Raw genomic sequence first — 13,786 nt, 5'->3', positions numbered from 1 at the left:
GCCCGGGGGGGGGGGGCCACTTACATGTACATTGACAAGTGGATACCACGATAGGGCACGTTACGTACGTAACGTGATAAGGGTGGCAAAACACAAAAATAATGAAAATAATGAAAATTACGTGTTTAGTGTCGAATTTGTGGGGATGATAAAACAAAATAATTCTCTGAATAAATAGTTAAAACAGAAATCAAGCACTTACCAAGTTACCACGATTATATGGATGATGGTCTAACGAGTGGCAGTTCCCTGGGCCCGGGGGGGCCACTTACATTGACGAGTGGATACCATGCGCGACCAAAAAAACACATAAAAAGGATGTCCTTTTCACGATAGGGCACGTTACATACGTAACGTGATAAGGGTGTCAAAAACACAAAAATAATGAAAAAAGGGTATCTTTTTCACTAGGAAAATTACGTGTTTAGGGTCGAATTTGTGGGGATGATAAAACAAAATTAAAGTGTTTTGTATAAAAGGATTTCCTTTTTGCCCCAACACTTTGTGTTTAGAGTCCGATTTGCGCGAGGTGTAGAAGGTGGGGTCGTACTAAACCAAATAAGGTAAAGCCGACGACCGAAGGACCCGTAACAATAAAACATTCCTGTACTTGTTTAGGGGTTCATTTCAAGGCGGAATATTTGCCAAGAATGGTTTTGTTTCCAATACTTGTTAAGGGTAGGATTTCACATGCCAATACTTGTTAAGGGATGCATTTCATTACTATTAACTAAAAAATAATACTTTTTATCAGTAACACATGAAAAGTAAACAAGAGATATGTTACTGACTTTGGTATTTGTCTCACCTGCATAGCAGAGTGAGACTATAGGTGCCGCTTTTCCGACGGCTGCGGCGGCCACGTCAGTATCAAATCTTAAAGGTTAAGTTTTTTAAATGACAGCATAACTTAGAAAGTATATAGACCTAGTTTTCGAAAATTGAACCTAAGCTTAATCAAGTATTATTGAATATCCTGCCTGAGTGTCACATGACCAAGGTCAAAGGTCGTTTAGGATCAATGAACTGAGCATATTTGGGGAATCAATATCGAAATATTAACCTGAGGTCAAGCTTTGAAATGTCATCATAACTTAGAAAGTATATGGACCTAGTTCATGAAACTTGGTCATAAGGGTGATAAAATATTACTGAACATCCTGAGCTTCAAGTCACATGCCCAAGGTCAAAGGTCATTTAGGGTCATGAACTTTGGCCATTTTGGGGGTATTTTTTGAATTACCATCATAACTCAGAGATTGTAATGGTCTAGTTCATAAAAATTTGACATATTGGTAATCAAGTATCACTAAAGATTCTGTGCGAGTTTCAGGTCTCATGATCAAGGTCAAACGTCATTAAGGTCAATGAACGTTGGCCATGTTGGAGGTAATTATTAAATTGCTGTCATAACTTTCAAAGTTTATAGATATACTGTAGTTTATAAAATGTGGATATACATGTAGGGGTAATCAAGTATCACTGACAAGTCTTAGGTCGCATGATCAAGGTCAATGTCAATGTCTTTTTCTGTCAATGAACATAGTATTATATCATTATATGAATGGTGTCTTTTGTGAATAATTATTTTAGTTTTCAAAGTCAGCACTGCTGCTATATTGAATCGCGTGATGCAGGTGAGACTGCCAGAGGCGCTCCACTTGTTTAAATGTACTTTTTCTTTTGAAACTATGCATAACAAATAGCTACCTGACTTTCAAGTGTAGGTCAACCTAATTGTTATAATATGACTTTTAGAACCAAATATAAATATCCCGATGCTACACGCACTCTGTGTCCATGTAACAGCATTATGCAATCTTTTACTAATAACTTAATGAAAGTTTAATCTAAATGGCCCAAAGTCCAAGTAGTATGTATGGTCTTATAAATAAAAAATTTTTTGTAAAGCCTACAAATAATAAATGTATAGTACTGAGTTACATTTCATGTATGCTGAAATGTCACAATTTGTGCCCCAACTTTAATAATGGAAAGAACCATGTATTAAATATGCAAGGAAGACATGGTTGCTTTTATGGTTTTTTTAAGGGTTATATGGGTGTATATGATTCCTGTATTCATTTGACTTTCATCACAAGAATTACCATTACCAACTAAAAATAAAGACCTGTTTATCAGTATTAAACTCATGATATGTATCTTCAAAACAAGGGATATGTATTAAACTGACTGTGGTGTTGGAAGGGTTTATTCATAGATACTTGTGAAAGAGGAAATCTATATCCATTCCATCTGATTTATTGCATTTAATATTTGAAGTTTGCAATATGAGAGTGGTCTCATTTTAGAGAGTGTAATTTGCCTGTTATACATCCATATAAATGTTTTATTGATGAATGTACACATGCATTGCAATAAACATCCTCGGATTCCTGTGAAAAATAGGACTCAATGATTTAGAAGGGCTTGAGGAGAATAGCCCGCAGTACTCTACACTCTAATACCCTTTTTACACACAATATTCTTAGCCCCGGACTATCGCTAACTCTGTACTATCCTTAACCCCGTACTATTTTTTTTTCCTTTTCACACATGCCAAATTGTTATTGCTAACCCGGATAAGGAATGCTTGCTTTTCACACCCGAAACTCGCTAACCCTGGAATACTGGTAGCTCATGCTTTAAATACATTTTGTCGATCATTCGTAGTACAAGTACTTCACTCGTACACTTTTTACACACGCTAAAATTTCCTTAACCCCGTACTATAGGTGGGGCTAAATGGCATAGTACAGGGTTTAGGTTAGCCCAATTTTGTTTTACACTAGCGATCTTAACCCCGTACTAGCGCTCGTAGCACTGCAAATGCTGCTTTTTTGCAGGGCCAAATAATCCTGTACTAAAGGTTGGGTTAGCCACCTTTGCAAAAATGCTGTTTATTCCCACCTATAGAATGGGGTTAAGGAATTTTTAGCGTGTGTAAAAAGGGTATAAGTTCCAAGGAATTAAAATCATTTCAGATCAGCTGTGAATATTGACCAGTCACATATTACATTTAGATTTAAACCCTTTTTAAAAGATTTGAGATTTAAAAGTTAATCTTTAAGATTGAAAATAAATCCAATTTTCGGCTGGTCAGTGGTCACTATTCACAGTCGATCTGGATTTATGTCAAATCCTTGAAATTTAGAATGTAGTATTAAAGAAGCATGGCTTTCTGTGAAAGACACCTAAAGGCTTTACTTGTAAATATGTTTGAAAATAATTGATAAGGAATTTGAAGTTTGCAATATGAGAGTGGTCCACTTTAGAGAGTGTAATTTGCCTGAAATACATCCATGTAAATGTTTTATTGATGAATGTACACGTGCATTGCAATAAACATCCTCGGATTCCTGTGAAAAATAGGACTCAATGATTTAGAAGGGCGTGGGAAGAATTCTGGATGGCTGAAAGTTTTGGAGCAGTGCTTCTGAACAGAGAGTCCGCAGTACTCTACACTCTAATACCCTTTTCATAAACCTATCCTCCAATTATCCGCCTAAGAGTAATGCGGATAATTCAATAAAAATTGTGTTCACAAACTCCGAAAATAAGCCGCATTATTTTTACGAGCACTCGTCCTGAAAATGGCAGATAATCGTCATGATAACTGGACACCCCCTCGGATGCGGTTGTGTTGGGAAAGGGTGACCTTGTGACCGCACCATGGCAATTATCCGCATTATTTGGAAATGCGTTCATAAACTCAAAATCTTGTCCCGATGCTGCTATTATGCGGATAATAGCAGCATAAAAAAAATGCGGATTACTCTTGTCCTCCTCCAATTTTACGACCAAATTATGCTGCTATTAGCCGCATAATTGGATTTATGAAAGGGGTATTAGTTCCAAGGAATTAAAATCATTTCACATCAGCTGTGAATATTGACCAGTCACATATTACATTTAGATTTAAACCCTTTTAAAAAGATTTGAGATTTAAAAGTTAATCTTTAAGATCGGAAAGTAAATTCAATTTTTGGCTGGTCGCTATTCACAGTCGATGTGGATTTATGTCAAATGCTTGAAATTTAGAATGTAGTAAGAAGCATGGCTTTCTGTGAAAGACATGCTTTAATTGTAAATGTGTTGGAAAATAATTTATAAGGAATTTTGAAAATATATGCTGTGTCTCTGTTGGGACACAAATTGAATCAACTCTACTTTTAAAAACACATATCAAATTGACAAATTTGGCATGAAATCAATATTTTTTTATTATAATCATAGTGCAAATTAGACTTTTTTTTAGAATTTTTGTTAAATTTGACTAAAATAGGCAATTGCATTGACCCTTCCCAGGCCTCTAAACTGAAACTTATTTCTTTTTCATACAAGGAAACTCATAAAATTCATAATGAACAAAAATATTGCTATCATAAGAATGAGCAAAATACATATGGGTCAATCCATGTCAAATCAACCAATGCTTGTCACCCGACCCTCTTCGATTTTCTTTAAACTCGCACCAAATGTTGCCCCAAGTGTCTGACGGAAAAATCTGAAATATTTTGCCCCAAGGTCAAATGGTTGCTAAGATACGGCCTCCCATAGCAACCAATGCGCACACAACAAAATTATTTTAAATAAAATTGCCTATTTTTGATTGACTACTGCAGCAAAGTTTGATTGATTACAGTCTTCATTTTAAGTAAATTGGAAGAACTTTTTGGTCTAAACATGCAGAGTATACTGTAGCGCGGTCCTGTCAACCAGATTTCGCACACGAGGTCACCGAAAATGGCGTTAAGCATCCGTGTCAATGATTTCAGAAGCATGTTTGGAGGCTCATAAATCCAAAACTAAATTAGCTTAGAACCAAATATTATGCACACTTATGGACTTTCAGATACTCAACAGAATTACAAAAAATTGACCCAAGAGTATGTGTCGTTTTCCTGTAGGGCGCCCTCAAAGTTGGATTTTTTTCAAAAGATGCCAAGTTTAAGGTCACGGATCACCTCCCGTCCCATCGAGGACGGGGACCAATTTCTGTGTTTTGATAGACATTTACCCATATTTTCAAGTGTTACTTAAGGGGCTGATTTGCGCATTCCAAAATGGTCGTAAACACCCTAAAATTGATGTTAATGACACATACATGCTTTTCAACACTTTTCAAATTGTGATAATTCAAAGATGAAGAGCCCAAAGACATTGATCTCTTCTGTGATGATAGTCTGTAATTAGTATTAAAAGGATATATCTTCAAAAATAGTTTGTATTGTTGGTAATGACCTTGAAAACACACCTAAAATTCAATAAAAACAGTAAATTGGCTAATTTTCCAGAATCAAAAGGCATTCAAATGGTGTTTACATTGACTTTCAAATGGGTGTCATTTCAAGACAAAGGGTGAGCTTAAGCTAAAACTTGAAAGACATGTTCAACTTTTGGTCTACTTTGAGCAACATAAAATATTTGAACTCAAAACCATATCATTTGACCTTGAAATTATTCCAAATATAGCTATTTGTTGCTTCATAAGTAGCATATTCAAATCACGCGTGTACATTGTACTTTGCAACACATTTCAAAATGGATTTTCTCATAGAGAGAATCCCTGATCAGGCTGATATTTGCAGTATAAGTAGTCTGTAATGGGTTCTTGGAGGATCTACAGATTAAGTACCTATTCTCTCATGACAATGACCTTGAAAATACAGCTGAAAATCATAAAAATCAATATATCATACAATTCTCATTAATAATCAAGTGTTTTTATCCACTTTTAATTGTGTGTTATTCCATCTTAGATTGTGAGTTCATGCTGATAATTGCAAATCATGTTCCACTTTTGGTCTACTTTAAGCTACATGAAATATTTGAGATCAAAACCATATCATTTGACCTTGAAATTATTCCAAATATAGCTATTTGTTGCTTTATAAGTAGCATATTCAAATCGCACGTGTACATTGTACTTTGCAACACATTTCAAAATGGATTTTCTCATAGAGAGAATACATGATCAGGCTGATATATGCAGTATTAGTAGTCTGTAATGAGTACTTGGAAAATCTACAGTTTAGGTAACTATTCTATCAAGACATGAGTGGGTTAAAAACACTTGATTACTAATGAAAATTGTATGATATATTGATTTTCATGATTTTCAGCTGTATTTTCAAGGTCATTGTCATGAGAGAATAGGTACTTAATCTGTAGATCCTCCAAGAACCCATTACAGACTACTTATACTGCAAATATCAGCCTGATCAGGTATTCTCTCTATGAGAAAATCCATTTTGAAATGTGTTGCAAAGTACAATGTACACGCGCGATTTGAATATGCTACTTATGAAGCAACAAATAGCTATATTTGGAATAATTTCAAGGTCAAATGATATGGTTTTGAGTTCAAATATTTCATTTAGCTTAAAGTAGACCAAAAGTGGAACATGATTTGCAATTATCAGCATGGACTCACAATCTAAAATGGAATAACACATATTAAATTAAAAGTGGATAAAAACACTTAATTATTAATGAAAATTGTATGATTTATTGATTTTCATGATTTTCAGCTGTATTTTCAAGGTCATTGTCATGAGAGAATAGGTACTTAATCTGTAGATCCTCCAAGAACCCATTACAGACTACTTATACTGCAAATATCAGCCTGATCAGGTACTAGTATTCTCTCTATAAGAAAATCCATTTTGAAATGTGTTGCAAAGTACATGTACAATGTACACGCGCGATATGAATATGCTACTTATGAAGCAACAAATAGCTATATTTGGAATAATTTCAAGGTCAAATGATATGGTTTTGAGTTCAAATATTATATGTTGCTTAAAGTAGACCAAAAGTTGAACATGTCCTCCAAGTTTTGGCTTAAGCTCACCCTTTGTATTGAAATGACACTCATTTGAAAGTCAATGTAAACACCATTTGAATGCCATTTGATTCTGGAAAATTAGCCAATTTACTGTTTTTATTGAATTTTAGGTGTGTTTTCAAGGTCATTACCAACAATACAAACCATTTTTGAAGATATATCCTTTTAATACTAATTACAGACTATCATCACAGAAGAGATCAATGTCTTTGGGCTCTTCATCTTTGAGTTATCACAATTTGAAAAGTGTTAAAAAGCATGTATGTGTCATTAGCATCAATTTTAGGGTGTTTACGACCATTTTGGAATGCGCAAATCAGCCCCTTAACATTCCGGTAGCAAAATTTCTCAAGTAACACTTGAAAATATTGGTAAATGTCTATCAAAACACAGAAATTGGTCCCCGTCCTCGATGGGACGGGAGGTGATCCGTGACCTTGAACTTGGCATCTTTTGAAAAAAATCCAACTTTGAGGGCGCCCTACAGGAAAACGACACATACTCTTGGGTCAATTTTTTGTAATTCTGTTGAGCATCTGGAAGTCCATAAATGTGCATAATATTTGGTTCTAAGCTAATTTAGTTTTGGATTTATGAGCCTCCAAACATGCTTCTGAAATCATTGACACGGATGCTTAACGCCATTTTCGGTGACCTCGTGTGCGAAATCCGGTTGACAGGTCCGCGCTACAGTATACTCTGCATGTTTAGACCAAAAAGTTCTTCCAATTTACTTAGAATGAAGACTGTAATCAATCAAACTTTGCTTCAGTAGTCAATCAAACATAGCCAATTTTATTTAAAATAATTTTGTTGTGTGCGCATTGGTTACTATGGGAGGCCGTATCTTAGCAACCATTTGACCTCGGGGCAAAATATTTCAGATTTTTCCGTCAGACATTTGGGGCAACATTTGGTGCGAGTTTAAAGAAAATCAAAGAGGGTCGGGTGACAAATTGTCTGAAAATTGGTTGATTTGACGTGGATTGACCCATATGTTTTGAACTTTTTGTGTCTATTTTCATTCTACAAAGGGAAGAGTTGTATTTCTGTGATCTCACAATTTTTGGTCGCATTGCCAAATTGAGAATCATGATAGCATTAGTGATTTGACATTCAAATGTCAATAACTTTCTTATTGTTTGTCCACTTGTTCTTGAATTTTTATTGATCTTTTCCTAGATTTCATGTTTTCATATGAGCTGAATTGATCCAAAAATTTTGCTCTCCTTTTTATAAAGATAAATACCAGTTGTGGTAACGATCTCAAAATGAGTTCGAACAAAATTACCACACAAGTATTTGTATACAAATACATAATATGCTCCAAATGGCTCCTGAAGAAAATGCGTAATTGCTGAGAAATTACCAAAATAAACACGGCTTTTCATAAAATGTCAAGCATTTTGCAAGGCAATATTAATACACTGTCCCACATATGCTTTTCTGTGTGAGTAATCATCAGAATGATAGTTTTTGAGCTAGATTACATTTAATGTACCAGATGTAGGTCAATGATGATGTGACCATTAACCTTGATTTAAAAGACTTTGTCATGAAAGAATTGTTTGCTGCAACTAATTTCTCTTTCATTTTAATAAGAGATTGAAAATTGTATAAAAAGTATCAGCCACCTTGTGCGAAGGACAAGTCAGTGTCACCGATCCTGTCATGTGATTCGTACAAATTGATTTTTTGCCAAGAATGAGACGTTACCAAAAACGGCGTTGCAAAACACGATGGGGCTCGAGGAGGAAGCTACCGCAAGATTATGGATATAAAATTCAATATTTGCGTGAAAAACAACACTGTGATATGCAAGCCAAGTATTCAACGAGGGCCCTCCATTGTTCCCAGCGGAAATATAAAGCCAACTTCATTCAAATCCGTATGGTTGTTTACAAGCTACTCTGTACATCTGTGTTAGAATATTTTCTGCAAATTATATTACTTTCTTGATGTTTTTCTTTTGTTGGTGAGGGTTTATGAACTCGCCTGATTCAATAAGATATTGATCCGATGGTTTTATTATCCATGCATCCTTGCCAAACAAAGTTAGAAGAAGCGATAAAGTATTAGTTTGAATTAAGCAATATTTTGTGAAAACAGTACATATTAGGCCATTATGAATATTCATTACGAGGGCCGATGAGGTCATGTTCCCACTTTCCTAGTTCTCATGTTATGTGTGTATGATTATGTCTCCTTAAACAATGTGTTGCAGTAATGCATTTAAATCAGTTTTCTTTTTCATTCTTGGTGGACAATATTTGAATGAATATAATTTTATATAATAGATTACAAAAGGATAAAGTGAGGACCTGACATAATCAGCTTGATCATTACATGTACATAGTTTTGAAGACATGCATAGAACTGTTTCCTCAAAGTAATGCCAAGTCTTAAAATGTCAGAGCTTTGCTATTCGTTGTCTGACTTTGATGAAATTTTCAGTGTTTTGTTGTCTGATTTATTCTGTCTGTTCAAATCATATAATTTTCAGCCTGGAATACCCCCTTCAAACAAGACTTCGAAAAGAGGCATTCATAATTTTCTCATAGATCTCTATGACCATCCCACTTGTTAATTCCCGTCTGGATATTTTGATATGCAAATTGTAAATTCCTGAAAAAGTAAGTCCTCAATTGAATGTTCACTGCAGTCGAACCCAAGAGTTGATAATATACATTCAATTGCTTGCATTTAAGAATTCAGACGAGTCTGAAATTTCATCTCAGCCAGACATCTTCAACATTAGTGCTGCCAAGGGAAGGACTGACAAGGTTTTTTTTTCCTGCTTTGTTCTTTTTTAATAGAAACAATTCATTTATTTTGAAATTGAATGAAACCTTGTTTATTATGAACAAATGTATGGTGTTGTCACAGCAAACCCTCTTCTTTTTCTCTTTCTTTCTTCTTTCTTTCTTTCTTTTTTTCTTTCTTTATTTATTTATTTATTTCTGTCTCCCCATCTATTTATTCATCTTCATGCATGTGTAGGCACTTGTTTATTCATAATGCGAATCATATTGCTTCATTTCTTTCTTCCTTTCCTTTTTTTCTATCTGTATCTCCATCTATTCATCTATGTATTCATCTTCCTGCATGTGTAGGCACTTGTTTATTCATAATGTGAATCATTAGGTAAGGCATTGATTAATACTATATGATTCAGTCAAGTTGGTCCTTATATATTGAATGTCAGATATATAAAAAATGAAATGTATAATTCAAACAATAAAAAGCAAAAGAAATAGTGAGCGAGGGACACCATCGACTGCCTCATTTGAGTTGTACATATCACTGTTTTTTGTGAAAAGTAAGCAAAACTTTAAAATGTCATAACACTCTCATTTTAGATCCGATTTTGATGAGATTTTTAGTGTTATGCTAGTTTGATTTTTCTCTATTATTCAAATCAACATTTTTTCTGGGGTGGACTTGACCTTAAAAACTAGTTGCCTGGAGAAAACACAAAAAACACACAAAAAAGTGTAGTACTGAAAACAAATGTGGCTTTAAAATGCAAAAAAAAAGTCAATTAGAGAGTATACATATGATATGCATATGGTATTACATGTTTCAACATTACATCGTTTTTCCTCAGAATCCACTATTATTCTAACTCTATGAACAAAGCTTCACTCCTTGTCCAAACCACCTTTTATTAAATGTACATGTAAATCTGCCTAACTCTATCACTCTCCTCCAATTTCCTTTCAGATTTTGCCTAACTCTACCCAAGCCATCCATCTACCGTCGGGAGGAAGGCATGCGAGGGTGGTCACAACCTGGCTTCATCCTCTCCATCCTTCTCATCGCAAACTTTGGGCTCCTCATCGTCGATCGTATCCTTTCCAAAATAACATACACTCAAACCTGTGTCAGGATCCACTTGTCTTTTTTGAAAACCTGTCTTTAGTGGTCACTAATATAGTCTTGCAATTGAAATTAAGACGGCATGGGATTCTACAGGGTATTAAAATGACACTAAATAGGACTTTCCCCTAGAAATAGGATTTTTTAAACTTGTAGTGAATTTTTGTTTTCAGAATTACAAAAAAAAAAATTTTTAGGCCTAAAAATAAGAAAAAAAAGGGAATAAAGAATAAGAGTTTAAGGCCACCTTTCTCAAGTGGCCACTATTTCTGTTTTCCCTTGAGTAGCCTTAATTAAGGTCAAGTCCACGCCAGAAAATGTTGATTTGAATAAATAGAGAAAAATCAAATGAGCAAAATGCTGAGGATTTCATCAAAATCGGATGTAAACTAAGAAAGTTATGACATTTCAAAGTTTTGCTTATTTTTTACAAAACAGTGATATGCACAACTTAAATGAGACAGTCTATGATGTCCCTCACTCACTATTTCTTTTGTTTTTTATTGTTTGAATTATACAGTATTTTATTTTTTTATAGATTCGACAATAAGGACCATCTTGACTGAATCATATAGTATTATACTCATTCCACATGTTAAGGGAGGAATTAATTGTTGTTTCACTTGACAATGATGAGAAAAATAGAGTATTCCCTATTTTATATATTAATAAAATACGAAAGAAATAGTGAGTGGATTATGTCATCAGTCCCCTCATTTGCATACCCAAAAGAATGTGCATATAACTGATTTGTGAAATTAAGCACAACTTTAAAATGTCATAACTTTCTTATTTTACATCCGATTTTGATGAAACTTTCAGTGTTATGCTTGTTGAATTTTTCTCTTTTTATTCAGATAAACTTTTTGTTGGGGTGGACTTGTCCTTTAAATTGACCTTTGACTGCTGTTTGTGTCTAAAGACTTCTTGATAGTGAATAAAATACAATGAGCCCCCAAATCGAATGAAATAGCCCCTAACATTTGCCCTTGAGCTCGATGAATATGTAATTTGGAATGATCTACATGTACATAAATAGGAAAAATATAGCTCAAAATAACTATAAATTATATTCTCTCAAAAAGAGAAATATCTAGAAATGTATTAAAGAGAAAATAGTCTCTTAAAGGGGAAGTTCACCCTGACAAAAAGTTTATTGTAAAAATAGCAGAAAAAATAATAAAAAATATTGCCCAAGGTTTGAGAAAAATTCATCAAGTAATTAAAAAGTTATTAGAATTTCAATTCTTTGATTTGTGACGTCATATGCGAGCAGCATTCCTACATAGCGAATGGCAAAAAATCAATGAAATGTCATTTTCTCAGAAAATTGAAAATGGTTTTCACTGTACCTTTTGTATATCAATAGACAAATCATTTCACACCCGATCATGAATAGAAAACAAAATTAAGTCATCAGGAACCATTCAAAATTTGAAATTCATGCATTTTATATTACATAACACATGGGGCAGCTGCTCGTTTATGACGTCACAAATCCAAAAGTTTGAACTCTAATAACTTTCTTACTCTTTAACGGATTTTCCTCAAACCTTCACCAATATTTTGTTCTATTTTTTCTGCTATTTTTACAACAAAGTTTTCTTCGGGGTGAACTTCCACTTTAACCAGTTTTTTGTTTTAATTTGAAACACCCCTTCAAATGTATTATCAATCATAATAATTTTGTTATTGAGGTTTTATATGTTCTTATTGTACATTACATCACATGGCCTCACAACAGGGAATTGGAATAGCAAGGCCAACACTCGAAGGCATGAGAGTAATACCAGTGTTGACATATTATTATTTTTTTTATTTAGTCATGATATAAGTTACTTGTTATAGGCAATTGTACGTGTTTAGATTAAGCTGTCAAAGCAGTCCGATATTGATGATTTTTTGGATGAAGATAATGTCAGTCTTGTCAGTAATTCAAATTAATTGGATGAAATATAGATGAGAGTTTAGATATCCAGGTCAGTGAATGTTAATTTGTTGCACTGCTCAATTTTATCGTGTTCAGCCGAATTATTGCAATGACTTGCTTTGCTTTTGCTAGAATCCATATCTGTAATTATGCATTACAAATAATCAAATTGCTTGTCCGAAAAATTTTGCTAACCAGGGTTAAATGGCCAGCTAGATTCAAAAGAAATTAAAAAGGTATTGCTAAAAGTGGAATCAATTTGTCTTCAGAATCTGTTCTTACCGATTTTATAACAGACACATCCCAAATTTTTTTTATTATTCACGTCATGTGTGCTCAATCCAACAGATTTTGGTGAAAGCCAAGTCACGATTATCATATAGATCAAAATGTTTGATCTCTCCCACCTTGTTGAGACAGAGTTATACAGGATGATGATTGTTTGATGATTGGTATTGATTGGCCAAGCCCCTGGTAATATTTTTGAGCTTTTAGTTTGCAAAGCAAAGTCCACAGACACACCCACAGCCTGCACAGTTCTATTCACTTGCTTGTTCAATCCCGAGTTCTATAAAACAAAGATTAATCTAGGAGATTGAGCATTTGTCGGTTCAGCCTCAAAATTTTAGAATACTTTGCTCTTTGAAATTAGAACTTTAGTATCAATCAGTAGAAACTTTCAAAATTAGATTAAAGAACTCTTTCTTAACTTTTATACTTTCTTTTTATCTTTATTTTCTAAGCATTTTGGAGCCCTTTAATACAGTACAGAAAATATATTCATATTTTTGCACTACCAGTATGTAATTATGAGTATTGTTTTAATGACCTTGACCTGTCATTCATGTCTCAGATATTCATTTTCAGTACAATGGTTTCCTTTTTGGGTTAATGCTTTTATCTATCACAAGAATATGCCAGGTTAGTCCTTTCTTCAACTTCAAGAGTATGCATAAAGCAAACCTTTTGCTCTTGCATTTGTTTTGCGAGTCATGTTCACACCACTGTGACGTGTTCACACCACTGTGACGTTGCTATTGTTCAAACTGCTAGCAATTGCAATTCTGAAGGCAAGAAAAGGGTTTAAGCGCAAGCAAAGGGTTATGCATAGGAAATAAAGCAATTGT

At 34.1% G+C, this 13,786-nt stretch overlaps 1 protein-coding gene across 1 annotated transcript in view; it reads left to right on the top strand.

Moving 5' to 3' along the window:
- The window catches only part of LOC121413472 (probable dolichyl pyrophosphate Glc1Man9GlcNAc2 alpha-1,3-glucosyltransferase), a 75,251-nt gene that overhangs the window by 29,237 nt on the left and 32,228 nt on the right, over positions 1-13,786 (top strand). The window contains exons 4-5 of the mRNA XM_041606298.1: positions 10,574-10,698; positions 13,513-13,580. Of these exons, the coding sequence (XP_041462232.1) occupies positions 10,574-10,698; positions 13,513-13,580 (193 nt within the window). The remainder of the gene's footprint in view (positions 1-10,573; positions 10,699-13,512; positions 13,581-13,786) is intronic.

Source organism: Lytechinus variegatus, chromosome 1 (assembly GCF_018143015.1).
Source record: "Lytechinus variegatus isolate NC3 chromosome 1, Lvar_3.0, whole genome shotgun sequence".
NCBI lineage: Eukaryota > Metazoa > Echinodermata > Echinoidea > Temnopleuroida > Toxopneustidae > Lytechinus > Lytechinus variegatus.
The sequence above is the reverse complement of the archived record's forward strand: the minus strand, read 5'-3'. Positions and strand labels throughout refer to the sequence as shown.